Below are 20363 nucleotides of genomic sequence, written 5' to 3' on the forward strand. Positions count from 1 at the left end.
GTGGGTTGCTGGTGAGGAAGTGGTAGTCGATAGTTGACTCTTATAATCTTTGCGGTACATGCTTTTGGCACAATCCAATCGACGACGTTGTTTCGTATGCAGTCAGTACGTTACCCAGAATTGTGGTCGCCAGTAGTGAAAAGTAGTGGAACGAGTTGCCGTGTGTTGTTCTACAGCCTGTGGTTGGAGATGGTAGCGTTGATCGAGCAGTGGGGCTTGCCAGTCCATCATTTGACGTGACGAGATAAGAAACCGACTCATACCATTATCGCATGAGCGTGAGAAACCGCGCGGGTAGCGGTGCAGCATTGCCATACTGTCTTGCCGTGTGCCTTCCTGTCCACTGACTGACCACCCTTGCCGCATGCTTCTGATGATCCGATGTTGGGGTGCGTGGGCCTTTGAAGAATGATGAGCCTTTGTAGGCACAAACCTCCATCTTTAGCCATTTCGACGTCTCCACCATCGTTGGCCTGTTGGCAACTAAAGCAACTGAACGGTTTCTGTGATTCCAGTCGAAGAAAAACAAGTCTTCCGCGTGCCAGTTGGATTCAAAGTGTCGCCACTCGAGGGATGCCAAGATAGATTTCTCGTATTGATATCCATACGGGTATCCAGGATTCCTCGACGCTTGACCGATGATAAGAAACGTACCAAGATCTGGATCGCCGTCTCTAACTACGACCATCGCAGGCGTTCGATTGTACCATGTACTTGCTGCACTAAACAGTAGCCAGTCATTCGGTTTCGTGTCTGCTGGTGCCCATGCGAATGATCGCTTCTCTTGATCGAAAATCTTTACAAGAGGAGACGTGACCCTGGACGAGAATCTTGAATCATGCTCCTCGCACCAAAGATAACGCGGCGCTAGGTCGCTTGAACCCAAGGCACTTTTGCGGAGATCCGGGTTCTCAAGCAGCCTGACCCCATACCAGATATCTCTCGAATGCCCTGATTCATCGCCAGGGTCCACTGTAGTACCATTGACACCGCGAAATGGTTTCCTAATATGGGGAGGATCGAATTCGAAATATAATGGCGACTGATAGTGCGGTATCGTATAGCCATTGTATCTCTTCACTTTCGCGTTTCGTATTGCCTGCCCTTGGATCTCAACTCCAAAGGTTTTCCATAGTCGGCGAGGCCACTCGATAGCCATTCCAGAGACAGGTTTGGTTTCGGAGTTTTCGAGATATAGTTGAAGTACTTCAACAGCAAGCTGGTAGCCGTCCTTTTCGTAGTCTGGTACAACAGCCTTGCCAGGACCCCAGTCTACCAGAGCCAAGACGCCGAATAGTCTGTCGCGTACGTCAGTGCATCCAAAACTATGCATGACCTCTAAGATCACTGCCAATCGGCGGCGTCCTCCAGTACCAGAAGCGAGGGATAGACATCCGCGTTGGTTCTGGATTGCGCGGAACTTTTCCTCAAATATCTCCGTCGCGCAAGATTCCTGTCGGCGCAAGAACCATTGCTGCCTTGAAAACAATCTTGCCATGAGCGAGACAGTGAAGGTCAAAGACTTTTTGTAATTAGAGATATTGATCCAGAAGTCTACCAGCATGCTGACGGCCAGCAGATAGTCAAACGATCGCACGTCCGTGCCACAACAAAGCGAGATGTTTGGGGCCAAATGAAGCTCCTGCAAGACCCAAACTCGAGAAAAATATGGGCGTTTCATGAAGGTGAAGAACTTGGTTGCAACTGTTTGTCTTAGACGAGGACTGAACGCACATAAGCATCGCAGCGCGATCCAAGAGCTTTTCGGGATAGGATTAGGTTCTACCCAGTTGCGAGTCTGCTCAAAGCCAGACCTGAGGGTGAGCCGGTGTATGCTGGCCAAAAGTGATCTGTGCCTATCGATGAATCGAAACAACAACGTGTTATCGTCCCTGTGCGTCAAGTACGCGTCTTCTTCCTTGGAAGCCCATTGATACGTGCCGTCTGCCTTGTAGGGCCTGCAATACTCGATGACGTCGATGCGAGGCCCAACGCACGCCAATACATGTCGCGATCTTGCGTATATCTGTGCCATCATACCCACTTGGTGACTCTTTTCCTGTGTGGTGCTTTGGTCGATGCAGAGAGCGTCCATCCAGAAATACCTGCTCGCTTTCGTTGAAAGCGCCTGTCTGAGCGCATAGACGCAATTTCGACCTGCCATGAAGATACATCCATTGATAATAATTTCATGACTTGAATTAGGTGAGCCCCAGGTGTATCTGATACCGCAGACGATCGGTCAGTATGCTGCGCGTGCTGTGTATGCGTATGAGAGACGTACGACAAAGCATAGTAATCTGGAGCTTGTTCAACTGGCCAGGCGGTAAGAAGACAAACTACATGATCATATGCATCGATGCCCTGGATTCCTAGCAGTCGTATGTGTGTATTCGAATCCGGGAGGGGTTCGTGTTTGAACTTCGTAGCTGACGGTACTCCTTCCATGGTGTTCCGAGTGAGTGATGCACAGGGCATGGGCTTGTGAGGGAGCGATGCTGCGATGGGGTCCAATATCATACGTCACTTGTTCTGCGATCAAGGAGCAGGCGTTGTGAAGAACATCCGTAGATTTTGCGCTGATGGAGAGGTTCAGCCTGACACGCTTGGCGTGGCTGCGCAAGCTTAGCACGATTCGCGGTTGTCTGGGCCGGAAATGTAACGGCAAAATTGGTCATCACCGTAAGCAGCCCTACGAACGTGATGAGACTTATCATGAAGCTCCAAGGAAAAGTGCCTGGTGTCATCGCACTGCGATACGGAAATACGGCACTGAATGCGACAGTACGAAGTCTGATCGACAGTCCACAGCAAGGTTGATCAGCGTGGCAAAAGCACGTTCGAGTGTTCATCGAGAGTTATTGGGGGTTTGATCGTACGATACCCAGTTCTGAGGCGGGCGGAGAGGGGGCCAAGTGCGCCCCTAGCCAAGCGACAGGACCGGAGATGCCACATGATCACACCATCGCTTATCAGCTAGGCAGGGACACTTAAGCTATCACGATCACGCCGCACAGCAATGCACAACCTCAATAGCGATCACGACTATATCAACAAGTAAAAAGGGAGAACGACATCACACGTTCGTTCATTCTTGATCGACATACCAGGTGCTAAACGAGCGGTAAGGCTAAGAGAGACCCCTACTCATCATTCTGGTCATCAGGCCGGATCCTCGACAGATTCCCAAGCGCGAAAGCACCTAATAAGTACTTCAAACGGTTTGCATATCTAATGGACGCTCGAACCGATAAATCGCACAGTCAACTATGACGATATTAACGATAGCATAGTTGAACAATACGAGATTAGCGCTCCTGAGCTCAAAATGCTGTGTCACCCTCATGTGTCACAATGTTCGCTGGAGAATGACTGGAACGAACCCCAATACACAAAGGGCTCTTCCGTAATGGCTTTCACTGGTGAACGATAGACATACTGGAAGTACTTTGGATTACCACTGTCATTCGAGTGAGTTGAAGGGAAGAAGATGACAAAAACAGTACTAATATTCTTTGTACGATCTACAGCAAGATATCATCAAATGCTAATCCGCCGTGTATGTGCCGACGCCGCCCTTCAAACCGACAACAACATGACATGTGCCCTTGTAGCTCCAAGCCTTCTTCATAGGTGGCAAGTCAGAAAGGAAATCTCCTGAAAGACACAAGAGATATACTCCAGCGTCAATCTCCAAGCAGATTGTTACAGACCATCAGAATGATGAAACAGAGGGATTCATCAAGGAGTTCCAATTGCTCGAGTAGCCACGTTCATGACTGCGATATCAGGCGGTGTCCAAACAACAGGGTAACAGACGGAGCAGCAAGACGCAGGGGAGAGATTCAAATGCGACGCACTTCGGTATTGTGACAATCGATCCCATTTATTTACCAGGGCAACCGCGACCTCCTTTCGTAGATATGCTACAGCAGTCCGCATTCTGAAGGAAAAGACGTCAGCACGCAAACAAATCAAACAAAAGAGCAGAAAAACACTTACGCAGTCTTGTAGAGAAACTCCATAGTCGGGACATTTCTTGACTTGTCCGCATTGGAAGTATTTCTCTATCCAAACGCTGGCCTGTCGCTGACAAGCCCCCTTGGTAGAAAAGCAGCAATCTTTGTCTGGTACGCACTGGAGAGAGCATGTTAATCATTTTTGGTCAGGTCTTATATACAGCACGTGTGTTACCTGGTTGTAGACATCCGAAGCTTGGACAGCTACAGTGGCTGCGAGCACGCTGAGGAGGAAGGTAAGTTGCATTGTAAAGGTCGGAGGATAGGAGAGGTTTTGCGAAGGAATGGAGAGTCGTTTAGAGAACAAGATCGGTACAAGAGGCTGGTTGTTGCAGATGAAGAAGTCGGCCAGCGCTCTTATAAGTATCGTCAATTGACCAAAGACGATTGACCTAACGAGGTGCTATGGATAAGGGGTTGTGCTGGTTTGGATGATTACTTTCACCGCCTGCGCTTCGTACGCAAGAAAGACGATCTCATGGAGATTTCTTGGTGTCGGCTTCACTTTTCATTCGATTCGAGGTCTGCTTCACTTTTAGTTCGATTCGAGGTCAGCTTCACACTTGGTTAGATACCCGGGTAGTTCCCGGTCGCGATTGAGCTTGCGTAAGTGCCACCTTTCGGTGTAATTGGGACGCACTACTCCCACTTGAGTAATTTTCGGCACAACCTTGGAAGAACTATTAGCTAGAGATCAGGAACAAGGCGGTTTTAGACCTAGCGCGTGAGGCTCAACGCTAGTGCATGAGGCTTATGGCCCCGTTCAACGGCCCGCAAGGATGGGGTGTCTGTGGGATACCTCTTCACATCCCGATTCTGTCAACATCCATGTTCCAGCCTTAGTTAGCCCATCTTGCTTGCGCCACGTTCCGGCTAGCCTCGAATTAGGTTGCCTCTTAGGGATAGAAGCCATGGCGCTTATGTAGTTCCGAGACTAATGTGGTTGATCTGCGAACATCAAAATCAACCCCCCAAGAACCCTACAGGATGCATAGTAATCCATACCGCATACCAAGAGCTTTCAACAGGGAGCATAGATGAGGATGTACCACGTTGACACCGAACAAGAAAGGATGCCTAGCGGAAACACGTCTGGAACAATGATAAACCTAAGAAGTCAGGACAGCCTGAGCCGGATGCATGATTTGCTGCCAATCGAACAATAAGAACCTGAGTACTTCTTGAGATGATATGAAAGTGACCAATGTAAGAAAATTGCACTGAACGACAGGAAGATGATACTCAAAGCGACATTGGGTGAATCAAGACAAGGCAAAGTGCCGAATGAAACTCCTGCTAGCATACACACGACTGCCCTAGGCACCCGATCTTTTGTTGCCGCAACCGTTGCAACGTAAGATACCCATGTTGTGACGCTAAAAGGTGACGTGAGCAAAGACTGAACAATGATGTGCAGCCCTAGTCGGACCTTCTCTATTGCTCCTCATCGCCGTAGTATTTGGGGCTGGAACAACGATAGTCTTGCTATAGCGCATGAATAAAGGCGTGGGCGGACCCAAATCTGAAGTGTTTACTATTAAAGACAAGATGGTGTCCACCACTTTCGACCTCACCACAACCTCGAATTCAAGCACTATCAAAGCCATCCACTCTGAACACCAATCTACCATCTTCGCATCAACAAGATGAAATTCACCACCCCCATCCTCCTTCTAGCTCTAGGTGTGAGCGTCCAAGCTGAAGTATGTGCCCCCGACCTCTCGCACACAACCTCGCGATGTCCATGAGGGAGAGGAGAAATACACTACTAACATCCTCCTTCTTCTAGTGCTACATTGAGAGCGGCTTTGGTACTACCGGCGACAAAGACTGCTGCTGGGGTGGCGACCAAGGCGCAGACGCCTGTCTAAGGCAACGAGGCGGCATAGCATGCACTCAAGTTGGCAACGCAGAATCCGGAAACTTCTGTATCAACATGGGTATTCCCACTGAGAAATGTGTAAGTCCGACTTGGAACCTCTTCTTTCTCTTCTACCCTCTCAACCCCTTCCTTGACAGGATAGAAGGACTTGGCTGATGTTAGATACGACAGAGCGCGGACTGCTGCGATATCAAGACTGGAAATGGACAGCCTTGCCCCAAGGGAAAGAATAGGTGTGATAAGGACTCGGGCTGCCCATACCGTGATGCCAACGGAAACCTTCGCTCATAAAAGATTGGGAGAGATAGTAGAGGCCATTTTCTGTGCCACTACGTCAAAGAGCTAAAATGGAGATCGTTTCAAAGCAGTGTGCTTATTCATGCTACAACAAAGCGTATCAAGAGGCATGTAGATATAGATGAAAAACCTTGAAGTCTGCAATGCTATCAATCTTTATAGCTTCTCTTACTAGGAGCTAATGTAAGCTGCAAGATAGAGCCTGTTGATTCTGTATCTGGTAAGGTTGTCTACTGTATACGGTACACCTGTTCATCTTGTAACATCTATATATTACACAACTCTAGTCTATGCCCATACCGCGGCAGTCAAAGTGATTGCTGCACCTTTCTAATCCCGCCGTACAAGATCAACATATATGCAAAACGCACACACACGCGCACACACGTCCTTCTAGAAACTCCCAATATTCCCCTTACTATACATAGTCTGCCTCCTCTTATGCCTCAACCCCTGCCCTTGCCTCATCCCTTGCGCTTGACTCATCCCCCTACTTCCATCCTTACGCAGTAATCCATTCCCACCCACCAATCCATTGCTCAACCCAATCCCATCGCCCAAAATGCCATTCCCACCCACCTTCCCCTTCCTAACCGCTCGTCTCTTAGCCTCGCGACGTTTCAGCTTGCCCATCCAGCCCCTCACCTTCCTCGCAATGCGATCGGCCATGAGCACAAGCAGCGTGATAACCATGACGGGCACAGCGATGATCCAGAAGAAGGCGTCCGAGTGGTGTTGCACGCCATTGAAGCGTTCGAAATTCTGACCAAAGTATCCGACGAGGAAAGTCAAGGGGAGGAAGAAGATGGTTACGGCGGTGAGTATCTTCATGCTTTCGTTTTGGTAGGCGCCCATGACGTTGAAGATGAGGTCGATGAGGTTGTCGGCTGCGCGACGCTACAAGATCAAGTTAGCAAAGCCGGGCTTAGGCATGATTGATAAGAAGAACTCACCATTTGATCAAGGCTGGCCGTAATCATGATGCAGTGGTCCTCCACGTCGCCAAGATATGTGTGTGCCAAAGGACTAATATTGATGCTAGACATTGTCTTGCGAGTAGCGAGATTATTCGACGACGGATGCGAATTCATAGTCATAGCCTGCACAGCCTGGGCCATGGGATCAGCCTTGTGGTCGCGGAGAGAGTTGATCAGCGAGACGATGGGCTGAATGGTATTTCTCAGGATAGACAGTTCAGAAGTGAGCAGGTAGAGGAGCTGAGAGTGGTGCAATTCAGGGTCCTCCAAGACGTCGAGTTCCAGCTCGCCCATTGCGTCTTCGTAGGCGGCGACCACGGGTATGGCGAGATCGACAATGGCGTCGATGATGGCTTGCACAATCATGCTGCTGTCTTGGCTGCGGCGGAGGATGGTGTCTTCTGTTCGGAGACGTTTTAGAATCATGTCTTCGACGTCGTCGGCTGAGTGCTCGAAGAAGGAGATTACGGTGTTGTCGGCTAGCAAGAAGATGCTGACTTGCTCCACGCTAACCGTGAGGTGCTTTTCGGTGAGGGCCGAGTGCTGTTCGAGATAGACAATCCGATCGAGGTTGTAACCACCGCGGTATCGTTGGAGAGTGCGTACGGCGGTGGTCGCTGGGGGAGTGGACATTTTGACCTTTTCGAAAGGCGTGCCGTCAAGTTGCTTCTCCAGGCCGTCTAGTGTGCTCATCATCTCATCCTGGCGCGTCTGCTTGTTGGCCTCGCTCTTGGGAAAGAGCAGATTCTTTGCCGTCTTGAACAGCGATGGCTTCTTGGGCTTCTTCTTCTTCTTCTGCGAATGGCGCGAGCGGGACCGTGATCGGGCCTTGTGCCGTCGTCGTTCGCTGTCGTCAGAGTCGGAATCAGAGTCGCTCTCGAAGTCCTCGTCCATGGGGGTCCGGACAAGCTTAGACAGAGTCAGGAGCAAGAAGGCCTGGTCAGAGTACCAGTCCACCTTGGTCCTGCTCTGGGTGCTCATCAAATCCTCAATCGCCAGCCTGTGCAATTGCTTGTGGTTTCCCAGGGTGCGAATCACGTCCCAGGACAAGCCGTTGACGTTGATCCACCGACATGCCACCCAGTCTTCTTTTGGGTAGTTGAGAAAGTCCTCGAGTGTATCATTGTCCAGTTCATGGCACTCGACGCGCTCGTCGGAGAAGTCTACAACGGTAATTTGGCATCGCGCGTAGAGGTGGTGGTAGTTGGCTGCTTCGGTTTCGTTCTTTGTGTCGACACCCGGCTCAGCACCTGGCTCCTGGTGCTGGTATGGGCGCGTAGGGGACTGGTGGGGACTGTAGTGCTTTACCGTGTGCGAGCGCGTTATGCGTCGGCGCAGGGTCGAGTCTACCGAGAAGCGATCAGGGGAAAGGAGTTCCTCTGGGTTGGGATGTGCCGCAGTCGCGGTTGTGGCAGTTGCAGAGCGGCCGCGACGTCTCTGCTCGTCGAGCTGTGTATCGATGGTCAAATGTGGAGGCGCGGCCGAATCTGAGGCAGACCGCTCTGGCTGGTCGGGAGCGGGTGGAGCGGATGCAAAGTCTTGGACTCTGGTTTCGTGTGGAGACGACATGGCGACGTCTGCTTGCTGCTGTACTTGGGCTGTAAAAATCCTGGCGAATATTTCAGGTTAACGAGAGTGAAGAATAGAATGCGACAGCCATTGGTAGCGACGCGCGAATTGGTTGAGAGCTGGGGTTTCTCCTTTGCAGACAGGTTGTGGAATCACAACCACTGGGCTGCGGAGAAGTTTCATGTGCCCAATGAACTCCATCACTACGGGACAGCTGCGTAAAGGCCCTGCACCCCACAGAGCAATTCAAGTGATTTGTATACACGTATATCTACATCGGAAGGCGTGCAATTCAGCCAAAAGGAGACATGTATCTCGTTCAGAAAGGTGTTTAGTCAGACGTGCCGAGTTACTGTTTTCGTGGTGACACAGGCGCCGAAGAAGAGGTGCGCCTTTGTCAGCAGCATCGTGCAGTCGGCCGGCGCCCCACGCAGCCTCGAGAATGGCGCCGAATCATGCAGGCGGCTGCAGATGAGCCTTTAATAGCGACAGTCTGCTGGCAAAGCTGTGGGTGCAGAGGTTTCATGGCTACATGGCATTGGCAGAGGTAAGCGCGCCACCTGTGGCGTGAGTTTTTGCGCAAGTGCTTGGGCGTCGGGGAGATGACTGTCGGGCTGTCACTTGAAGACGACTGTATTTCCAATCATTGGGAGTACTGCGTGGTAAGCTGTCTCCAGTAACATAGGCAGGTAAGCTGTCTCCGGTGTCAAAGGCAGGTGAGCAGTCATTTCGGTGCTCTCTTTGCCCGTAGCGCATGAAATTAGCGGTTCGAGGCTACCCTTCTGGGCGGGCGTGCCAATCCTTAACTGTGGGACTAGCTGCTCCACTGCCCATGACCTCTCACCCGAACCGCCTCTTTACACCCCATTCATCGCCGACAGCCTCATCCAACATAGCATAGTCCAGCCTTAGCACGACAGCCCATAGACGACGTCGCCCACCACAGCCAGTGTTGCGTGGCCTCCCACTGCGACGCGAGAGAGCGCTCTTGCCTCCCAGCCAGCCAGCGCCCGTGAAGCAATCCTGGTCCCCCTAACAACAGCAAACAAGCCTCATCTCCCGTCGACGCCGTCGACAACCATCGCCATCCCTCTGCGCTGCCCATCACTGCCTGCCTGACTGGCTGCTCAACCATCAGCCCCGTCTCGCCCGAGTCCGGTCGTCGTTAGTCGTGTGATACGACCCCGTCGGCTTTCTCCCACCCTCGAGCGGCTCTTCAACCACCACCACCACACGGGCCCCTCCAAAGCCTCAGTCAGAGCCGGAGCCAACAACAAACAACTGGCTGCTGCCCGCCCAGCTCCTTCCCATCCGCTCATCCACGGCACCGCACAGCACCAAACATGCGCGAAGTCAACTTCAGCATCCCCAACGCCAACAAGGCCTCGGTTGGCATCACCACCGCCCTCTACGACCGCCGCGCCCTCGACTGCACATCAACCCTCCCGCTCATCAACTCGCTGAACCACCTCGCCTACCTCACCACATCCTCGGCACGCATACGCGACATTCTCACCGTCGATGGCGGCATCGAACGCCTGATATGCATCCTCAAAGAGGGCCGGAGCAAGGACATGATGGACATGTGGAAGTGGAACCTGGCCTTCCAGTGCATCTTCAACATCGGCGTGCGTGGCTCTGAGAATGTCAGGACGCGTGTCGTCGAAGCCGACATGGTGCCTGTCATCGCATCCATTCTCGACAACTACATCAAGGTCGTCGACAAGATGAGGGCACGAGCCGAAGCCGAAATCCACAAGTCTGCACGTCTCGGTGCATCGAGCCGACACCACTCGTCGCGGACTGGCGAGGTTGCGTCAAGCTCCGGACACCGAGCTGATCGAACACGACGCATCATACCCCCTCCGATTGAGATACCCCAGCCAGCCGAATCTCTGGGCGACGCGAACCCCATTCCTGCATTCTCACTGAGCTCTCCTCCCGAGCGGACGACATTTACACGTGGTCGACCTGCCCACCACCACCACCATCGCAGCCACGAAGGGCGGCCACAGCTCTTTGGCGCTCCCGGCAACAACACGCGTAATCTAGGTCAGCCATTGGTCACCGCATTACCTTCCATGGAACCAGCTCCCGATGCTTTTGCGCTACGGCCGGTGCGAGATGCTGATCGACTGCCTTCCATGCTCCCCGCCCTGCAAGGGGAGATCACTTCCCAACCAGAGTCACCGACAACCCCGAGCGCCCCACAGGCACGCCAGACAAGCCCAAGAGCGGGGCTGGCCCGAACACGTCGCCGCCCATCCATCCGACACCAATTGTCTGTATCAGGAGAGTCGGACTTGGAGGCACAACAAGATGACATGTCCGCAGAGGCTGCCACAGCGGCTGGTCCGTCTGTAAACGAGCCAATCGTCGGCATACAGAATAATGAAATCAACATGGCTGACATTGTCGATAATGCAGAGATGCTGGATGCTGGCAACACACCGGTTCCTATCGCTGCCCCTTCAGAAGGCACAGATGAGAACAACGAGACGTTCAACATTACCCACCGTCCTGCTCTCGATGGAAGTCTAATCAACCCCACCAACACACCGCCCAACAACCCAATCACTGGCTTCTCTCCTATGCAACCGACTATCAACGTCGTAAACACCAACCCGCCGCCTCCTTGGCTACCACGGTACCAGCAAGAACGTAATGCATCAGCTAGTGTGCTCGCAGCCATGCCTCGTGACGAAGACGTCCTCATGTCCCTCCAGCTTCTCGCCTACGTGTCAAAATACTGCAACCTCCGGACTTACTTCCAGAAATCCCATCTCGTACCCAAACTAAAGATTGCCGATGAGCTCCTCGACGGCGAAGTCAAGACACCAAAGGCGTCCGCAGAAGGAGGAGAAGGAGAAGAAGAAGAGGAAGAAGAACTCGAAGAATACGAACTCCCAGATGACTTCAACATCTTCCCCCTCGTTGAGCAATTCACCGTCCGACACCACACATCCGACATGCAGTACTGGGCAAGCGTTGTTATGCGCAACCTGTGTCGGAAAGACGACTCGAGGGGCGGTATCAGGCAGTGTGCATACTACCAGTGCGGCCGATGGGAAGAATACACCCGTCAGTTTGCCAAGTGCCGCCGCTGCAGAAGGACAAAGTACTGCAGTAAAGAATGCCAGAAGAGTGCTTGGGTTTTTCATCGGCACTGGTGTGTTGCTGCGAGTTGAAGAGGGGGTCACGAAAGCATTATTCTATAATCCCTCCCCCTTTGTCTTTCTCAAGTTTCCTTTAACCAATCATATCATCCTTTTTGTTGTCGGAAATGTTTTCTGGCTTGCATATTGCATGGCGCTGGGCTTCTTCATCTTCTATGTTCCTGTCTTCTCCTTTCTTTTTCTTTTTCCCTTTATTTCCAATCATAATCTTTCAGAACTTAATGAGCGATACGAACACCGGATACCACAGAATGCGAGGAGGGCGAGGAGGAAATCTAAGGGCGTTGGATCACTTTTGGAGAGAGGAGGGGAGAGACGGTGTGGGAAGGCAGAGAGAGCGAGAGGCAACGAAACTATACCATATCATTTGGGAGTCGGCAGCATTATTAGCATAGGTTGGTTCAAAAAGGGCCACGGTTCTGGGAGCAAAGTATAGTCAGTTTAGTTGCGTTCTTTGTGTGCGTGTGCGTGTGAGTGTGTGTATGCATGGTGTACAGTTGAAATGGCTCAAAAGAATTGTATTGGTATAGCCTTGTTCTTTTCTTTACTCCATGTTCTTCAAGCACGCCCTTGGACCAAGTTCTTTCTAATATCAACTGAAGTAGCGACTTATCAAACTCTCCATAGATTTTCTAATCTCACCATTCTCGTTATATTTACATCTCCGTCACGTGACTAGCGGCCGATTGGAGGTGGGTAACGTTGGCAGCTGCGCACTCTCTTTCAACTCCAAATGTGATGATGATGTTCGCTGCAGTAGCAGGACTGGCTGTTCTTGTCCCAGAGCCGATCGCCTGTGATATGACTTGCGTTGGCGTGTCAGCCACCAAAGAGGCGTTTTTTTACCCACCTGCACTTGCATCTGGAAGTATGCGGGGGATCTTCGTTTTTTTTTTTTGCCGCGTTGCTGATCAGAACTATGGGAAAAGCAGCCATGACTTTTGGGGGAAGCGGCTGAGCTATTCGTGCATATGCATGGGTGGGCGGGGGTGGATGGGGGGAAGTCGAGCTGGGCTGGATGGAGAGTACCAAGGCTGTATGGATGGTAGGACCGCTGTGATTTGTGGCAGACATCCTGCTGTGTGTAAATAGAGTATATTTTGAGCAGGTGAACGGCTAGGGTTCTGGTCACTTGCGGGTTGGACGGTTGCGCTGGCTCGGGTCATAGAATACAGAAACACAAAATTGTCTACCACGCTGCACTCCTGCTAAACACGAGGAAGATTTTTCTAGGATGTTAATAATGATATCCAGAGATACGACAGAACCTCGGGAGTAATTCTGGTATCTTAAGACAAGATCTTGGAATCACTATTGTGTTACTGCAGAGGGGCAAATAGAGCGCTTGTCAGGAAAGGTGCCTGATTCTGCCCTATGGCTGAGCGCGCCCCATAGATGGCGTTGTACAGGGGATGGTCTTCCTTTTTTGCTGATCCGGCTGGTCTAAGCTACAAGAAAAGCAGACATGATTCTGGGGAACCGCCCGAGCATTCGCGCATATGCAAGCCCTCAGCCCACATGGAGGGGCAACGCACTTCGCGTGGGCATAGCGGCCACCCGGTGTGGAGTGAGAGCGGAGTTGGCCCGATATACCACGTCAATCCCAAAATAGCCTGGGTTGATTGCATGGGTGGCAGAAGCAGCTGAACCATGTTCCTCCCCCAGCCCGCGTTGCTGGCGCATGGACTGACTGACGGATTGAACCACCAGGACTGGGGATTGCCAGCTGTTTTTCACATCACCACAGTCGTGTGTTGGGCGCAAAGCAGCGTTATCTGCTGCGATGTGCAGTGTCGCCGACGCCGCGTAATTCCATCGCTTCCAAGGCGCACCAAGAGGCATTGACGTCGTAATACCCGTGTTGGACAAGCCGCTAGACCCGTGTGCTGCGGCAAGGCTGGGGATTTCCCCCAAGGCTAGAAGCTCACCATCTGTCGCTGCCCAAGGACAACAATCGCACACGACGTATAGGGGAATGACTGGATACCATGTCGCATGCGCCCGATGCATCGAATGCTGGGATTGGAGGTAGCGGAAGTGGAGGTGGGGATGCGAGTGGAGGAGGGAACGTCGGGGGAGGAATAAGAAGGCGTCATTCCGCATCGCACGACGAAGACGATCTCGCACCAACGACACGAAGCGCAGCACAAGGCGCAAACACAAACACACCGTATGCGATTGAGAATACCAGAGACGAGCCACGCTCCAGGACTTCAGCCGTAGAAAATGCGGCGCGACCGAGCATTGCGCGCCTTACAACCGACGAGTCACCGCGAGTACGGTTCTCGACTGACATCGAACGCAATGCACATAGCAAGGATGAGAGCACACGAGCTGGGAGAGGCGCCGGCGAGAAGCAGAAGCCTGGGATACCAGATCTGACGGTGAATACGCGCGAAGTTTCTCCTCAAGATCTGGCTCTGGCGCAGGCTGAAGCTGAAGCTTCATCCTCACGCTCCCCACGCAATGCCGTCAATCGATCACCGCTGTCGCCGACGTCAAGGAACCGCGGATACTCGCTCCGCAGCGCACTGTTCCGGAAGAACGTTCACGATACGACAAAAGAGGAGGATACACATATCGAGTTGGAAGAAGGGATTGGAAGATCGCAATCGCAGGCTAGAATGGGACATCACGCAGAAGTCACCAGCGGCTATGCTTCGTCGCCCAAAAGCGGTGATGCCGTCATCACTGTCACACCCGAGCATTTGGATTATGCGAGTTCAGCCTCGGATATCTCCAATAAGAAGCTGGGAGAAGGGCCAATCGCGCTTCCGGCCTATGCCTCGTGGAAGAACCGCAAGACGGCGAGTCGGAGAGCGAACTTGGTCAGGGAGATGAAGGATGTGGCAGAACAAGCTCGCAAGTTCATCTTCAGGATAAAAGACGTGCCGCCTAGCAAGGACGGCCGGCACATCGCCCTCGACCCTACTCGCCCTTCGACCGAACCTCTCGTCGACGAACGCACTTCCCAACCCTACACTAGCAACTGGATCCGATCCACCCGCTACTCGGCATGGAACTTTATCCCGCGGCAGTTGGTTGCGCAGTTTTCCAAACTGGCAAACTTTTATTTCTTGGTGATTTCGATTCTGCAAATGATACCCGGGCTGAGTACTACGGGCCAGTTTACGACGATTGTTCCGTTGCTGTTTTTTGTCACGTTGAGTATTGCAAAGGAAGGGTATGACGATTTGAGACGGTGGAGAGCGGACCAGGAGGAGAATAAGAGAGAAGCAAAGGTCCTGAGAGCAAGTCGTGTGTCCAATGTCGCTGCTGCTGTTGGTGGAGTGAAAGACCACTCCGTGGATTGTGGCAGTGTTGTTTCACCAGAGTCCGAGGGGTTGCGCTGGGAGACGATCAAGTGGCAGGATATCAACGTTGGAGATGTCATCAAGCTTGAGAGAAACGACGCTGCGCCTGCTGATCTGGCACTTCTCCATACCAACGGGGAGAACAATGTCGCGTTTGTTGAGACGATGGCGCTGGATGGGGAGACGAATCTGAAAAGCAAGCAGACGACGGCTTCGATTTCCAAGACGATTATAGACCAGGAAGACGTCCTGAGAACCGATGCCGAGTTCGTTGTCGAGGATCCCAACCGAGACTTGTACAGCTTCGAAGGACGCGTCGTGGTCGACGGGAAGCAAGCGCCACTTACACTCAGCGAGATCATCTTCCGAGGTAGCATCCTGCGAAACACACCAGATGCGATTGGCATGGTCATTTACTCTGGAGAAGAATGTCGCATCCGCATGAACTCGAACAAGAACCCTAGGATCAAAGCGCCAGCACTCCAAGGCCTGGTCAACCGCATCGTCATCCTCATCGTCGTCTTCGTCATCGCTTTGTCAATCTTCAATGCCGTGGCCTACAAGATCTGGCAGAGGAACGAAGACGACATGTGGTATTTACGTGGCTCCTCTGTCGCATTCTTCCCCAGCTTCACCTCCTTTATCATCATGTTCAACACCATGATTCCTTTGTCTCTCTACGTGAGTCTGGAAATCGTCAAGTTGGCGCAAATGTTCTTTCTACATACGGATATCGACATGTACGATCCCGTCTCCGATACGCCGTGTGAACCGCGCACGTCGACCATCAACGAGGAGTTGGGCCAGATTAGCTATATATTCTCGGACAAGACGGGCACGCTGACGGATAACTCGATGAAGTTCCGTAAGTTGAGTGTAGCGGGCGTGAGCTGGTTGCATGATGCAGACTTGAAGGAAGAGGGGAAGAAGAAGTTGATTCACAAGACGAGGAAGAAGGGGAAGCAGCCCGTGAAGAACAGGAAGAGTGTGAGATCCGCCAAGGATGTAGCGGGCGAGGAGCCCGTCGTTGAAACAGTCGAGCAGTTGGAAAGCCCTGGGGAAGGCGGCCCGTCGAATTGGCGATCGAGCGCGAAACCGGGAAAGACGTCCCGCGAGCTGCGTACACAGGATATGCTGAGGTATATCCAGAGGAAACCTCATACGCCGTTCTCGAAGAAAGCGAGGATGTTCCTTCTTTCCCTAGCCTTGTGTCACACTTGTCTGCCTGAGATTCAGGAGGATGGTAAGACACACTTCATGGCTTCCTCTCCAGACGAACTCGCCCTCGTACAAGCAGCACAAGACATGGGCTTCCTACTCATCAACCGCGACGTTCATACCATCACCCTCAAGATTATGCCGACGGGACCCGATGGCGAGTCTGTCTCAGAGGTCTACGAGATACTAGACGTTATCGAGTTCTCGAGCAAACGAAAGCGCATGTCGATTATTCTCCGCTTCCCAGATGGCCGCATATGCATCATTTGTAAGGGCGCAGATTCTATCGTCATGCAGCGGTTGAAGCTAGCTACGCTCGCGAACAAGAAGATGGTCGAGATTGAGCGGCGGGCTAATATCCGGAAGAGCATGGAGGCTCAGCATGCGATTGCGCGTATGAGTGAACATGCTGAGCGGCGGAGTAGTGTGGCTGGTCGTCTGAGCAGCGTTGGTGGCCGAAGGAGTATGACGCTCAGTCAGGCTGCGAGGGCTAGTTTGAATCTGGGCCGCCCGTCTTTCGCCCCCAGTGTGGGCAGAGGAGGTTCCGTGTCAGCGAGAGATGAAGTGGATCAGTGGCTACGTGAGCGTGAGAATGACCGCATGGACATGTCGTCTCTCGATGAAGATACGCCGTACCAGACACCAACACAGACACCCCGCCAATCAGGTCTGGACCGCTTCAGCATGGCCTTTTCATCAGCACGCAGCTCGATGCAGATTGGCTGGGAAGACATGGAAGCCATGGTCGACGAAGGCATTGCGGGCGACGACACCGCGGTCATCGAACGCTGTCTCCAGCACATCAACGAGTTTGCCACAGAAGGTCTGCGAACCCTGCTCTACGGCTACCGCTTCCTCCACGAATCCGAGTACCAGTCCTGGAAAAAAGGGTACCTCAACGCAACAACCAGTCTCGTGGACCGGACGCGACTCATCGAAGAAGCAGGTGATGAGATCGAACAAGACCTCGATCTATGTGCCGCTACCGCTATCGAGGATAAACTGCAGCAGGGCGTACCGGAGGCGATTGACAAGCTGCGCAGGGCCAAGATCAAAATGTGGATGCTAACAGGCGACAAGCGAGAAACCGCCATCAACATTGGCTACTCGTGCCGGCTCATCAAAGAATTCAGCACCGTCACCGTTCTCGACCACGAAACCGGACTCGTCGAACAAGCCATCAGCTCCGCCATAACGGCCATGACAGCCGGCACCGTCGCCCACTCCGTCGTAGTCGTAGACGGCCAAACGCTTTCCAAAATCACAGACAACGACCTGCTCGACACGCTGTTCCACGAACTCGCCATCCTCGCCGACTCGGTCATTTGCTGTCGCGCGTCCCCTAGCCAAAAAGCCCAACTCGTAAAGTCGATCCGCAAACGCGTCAGGAAATCAATCACCCTCGCCATCGGCGACGGCGCAAACGACATCGCCATGATACAAGAAGCCCACGTCGGTATCGGCATCACGGGCAAAGAAGGTCTCCAAGCAGCCCGCACTTCAGACTACAGCATCGCGCAGTTTAGGTTCCTCGTTAAGCTCCTGCTGGTGCATGGCAGGTGGAATTATATCCGCACGTGCAAGTATACCGTCGGCACGTTCTGGAAGGAATTACTCTTCTACCTCACGCAGGCGCTGTTTCAAATGAAGGTCGGGTATACGGGTACTAGTCTGTATGAGTCATGGTCGTTGAGTATGTTCAATACCCTGTTCACTAGTTTACCCGTCATCTTCATGGGCGTGTTTGAAAAGGATTTGAGCGCGAGTACGCTGTTGGCGGTGCCAGAGTTGTATACGATTGGGCAGCGCAACGGTGGTTTCAACTTTCGCGTTTATTTGGCGTGGATGTTCATGGCGAGTGCAGAGGCCATGGTGGTTTATTACGTCATGTTGGGGTTGTATGGGGATGCGTTGTGGACGGAGGATAACTCCATCTTTGCTCTTGGGAGTATTACGTATACGGCAGCGGTGTGGTTGATTGCGTTGAAGATGCAGTATGTATCCCCCCGTTCCCCCAAGGAGGACTCGGTTTGCTAACATATCCCCACAGGTTCATAGAAACGCACTCCAAGACTGCGACCAACGCCATCGCTCTCATCCTGTCGATTGGCGGCTGGTTCCTCTGGAACATTATCCTCTCATCGCTGTACAACCCCGAAAACAAGATCTACTACGTCCGCGACACTTTCTTGCGTGGTTTCGGCGCGAGTTGGTCGTGGTGGCTTGCTCTCGTGCTCATCCTCTTGGGTGTCATGGTATTTGAGTTGGCGGTCAAGAGCGGCATGGCGGCGTGGTGGACGAGCGATGAGGATGTCTTCCAGGCTCTGGAGAAGGATCCGGGGGTTAAGCGCAGGTTTGAGGAGGCAGCAGCCGGGGAGCTGCAGCAGGGCTGGGATAGGGAGAAGGGGAAGGGTGCGAAGGTGGGAAGTGAGGCTGGGCTGAGTGAGGTGGAGAGGGAGAATGAGGAGAGGAGGAGGGAAGGAGAGATCAAGGATTTGATTCGGAATCGGGTGGAGGATGTTGGTGCTGGGCCGCAGGATGGTGGTGATGTCAATAGGATATTGAGTCGCGGGTTTGGGGATGTGAAGACGACGTAGTTGGAAGGAGAGGTGCATTTTCTCTTCGATGTCCTTGTGTCTTCTTTGATGGAACAATGAACTTACGCGACCCTTTGTCTTCACCTCTCGTGCTTCATGGCTCGTGGTCTTTGCTGTGAAAGATGCGGATTTGTACTTTGTCAGTGCATTTTTGTAAGGGTATCGTGAATGAATCATATATAAGCCATGCTTGTGCTAAAGTACGTGAGATGGTGGCGAGGACCACATATACGGAAGGAAGTCTGCCAATGCTAGTCACGTGACAGCTCATGCGCCGTGTCGAAGCTGTCTGCAAAGAAGCTGGAATTTACTCAAGTTCACTGCTGAGACGTGCTGTATTCTTGAAGCGTCTGCCTTACGGTCGGATACTGTCTCTATCAGGTATAGCGAGTACCTCAAGGGTGTAGTTTAGCGTCGGATAGCACACGCCGACCACGAGTCACCCCACCCAGCCTGTCCTGCAGCTTACTCAATCAGCTATCCACTACTACCTGACGTCCACAGCATCGTGTGCTGCATATCTGCTCTGCACATTCCACGCGACTTTCGCATCCCTTTTAGCCTTTCTACTCGACGAGGATGACTGCTCCGCACCAGAATACGACCGCTTTGGGGGGTCAATGCGATGTGGCCAAAGACGCCCCAGATTCCGTCGAGGAAGATCAACTGCTTGATGATTTGCAAGAGGTCTCTTATCCGAAGGGGTCAGTACCACTTCATCGGCTTTGCAAACGATGTCAGCGAATGTTCGATGCGTTGACGGAAGTATATGCGTGGCTTGACGAAACTCCGTCTCCAGAAAGGCGTGATTTTGATCCCACGGGTAGGGAGCTCGAGCCGTGCATGCTGGGAGAGTTAGCGAAATATCGAAAGTCTTGTCATTTCTGCGAAATTGTATGTTCAGGGATGGAAGACTTCGATAACACAGTATCACAAGATCTTGTCACGTTTCGACTTTGGGAATCCAGAGGTTATGAAGCCCTGCTGTATATGGATGTATTGTTGAACGGCGACCCCGGAAGCTTGCAGATCATATGCATCAAGTCGTTCACTTGTGAGCTATGTCCTTTTGCATCCAAATGCCTGAGCTGACGTAGGTATTGGATCCTCAGACGACGAATTCGATGTTCCATTCATGGCACAGCACGTTCCACGTCAATCAAAGGACAACTTAGTCCAAATTCGAAGATGGCTTGATACCTGCCGTTCAAAGCACGATCGGTGTAACAATTGGTGTTCAAGACTTGGAACGAAAGGTCGGCGACCGACAAGGGTTCTCGAGCTCAGCGACAATGCCGTCAGATTGCGGTGCAA

At 52.3% G+C, this 20363-nt stretch overlaps 5 protein-coding genes across 5 annotated transcripts; 3 read left to right on the forward strand and 2 right to left on the reverse strand.

The window, feature by feature from the left end:
• Window positions 1-265: 265 nt before the first annotated feature.
• On the reverse strand, window positions 266-2448 carry J4E82_011087 (uncharacterized protein; the record flags this gene model as incomplete). Its single annotated transcript, XM_051737297.1, has 2 exons — window positions 266-2222; window positions 2285-2448. The coding sequence occupies 2 exons, from the start codon at window positions 2446-2448 to the stop codon at window positions 266-268; spliced, it is 2121 nt and encodes a 706-aa protein (XP_051582945.1).
• Window positions 2449-5665: 3217 nt separating this feature from the next.
• Window positions 5666-6192, forward strand: J4E82_011088 (uncharacterized protein; the record flags this gene model as incomplete). Its single annotated transcript, XM_051737298.1, has 3 exons — window positions 5666-5722; window positions 5809-5979; window positions 6073-6192. The coding sequence occupies 3 exons, from the start codon at window positions 5666-5668 to the stop codon at window positions 6190-6192; spliced, it is 348 nt and encodes a 115-aa protein (XP_051582946.1).
• Window positions 6193-6591: 399 nt separating this feature from the next.
• J4E82_011089 (uncharacterized protein) lies at window positions 6592-8744 on the reverse strand (the record flags this gene model as incomplete). The annotated part of the gene is made up of 2 exons (XM_051737299.1): window positions 6592-7095; window positions 7152-8744. The coding sequence occupies 2 exons, from the start codon at window positions 8742-8744 to the stop codon at window positions 6592-6594; spliced, it is 2097 nt and encodes a 698-aa protein (XP_051582947.1).
• A 1343-nt stretch (window positions 8745-10087) lies between these two features.
• Window positions 10088-11932, forward strand: J4E82_011090 (uncharacterized protein; the record flags this gene model as incomplete). Its single annotated transcript, XM_051737300.1, has 2 exons — window positions 10088-11825; window positions 11877-11932. 2 exons carry the CDS (start codon window positions 10088-10090, stop codon window positions 11930-11932), a joined length of 1794 nt encoding a protein of 597 aa, XP_051582948.1.
• Window positions 11933-13908: 1976 nt separating this feature from the next.
• J4E82_011091 (uncharacterized protein) lies at window positions 13909-19049 on the forward strand (the record flags this gene model as incomplete). Its single annotated transcript, XM_051737301.1, has 2 exons — window positions 13909-18446; window positions 18503-19049. The coding sequence occupies 2 exons, from the start codon at window positions 13909-13911 to the stop codon at window positions 19047-19049; spliced, it is 5085 nt and encodes a 1694-aa protein (XP_051582949.1).
• Window positions 19050-20363: the final 1314 nt, after the last annotated feature.

The sequence above is a fragment of the Alternaria postmessia genome, assembly GCF_024291825.1.
Source record: "Alternaria postmessia strain BMP 2775 chromosome Unknown scaffold_164, whole genome shotgun sequence".
Taxonomy (NCBI): Eukaryota; Fungi; Ascomycota; class Dothideomycetes; order Pleosporales; family Pleosporaceae; genus Alternaria; species Alternaria postmessia.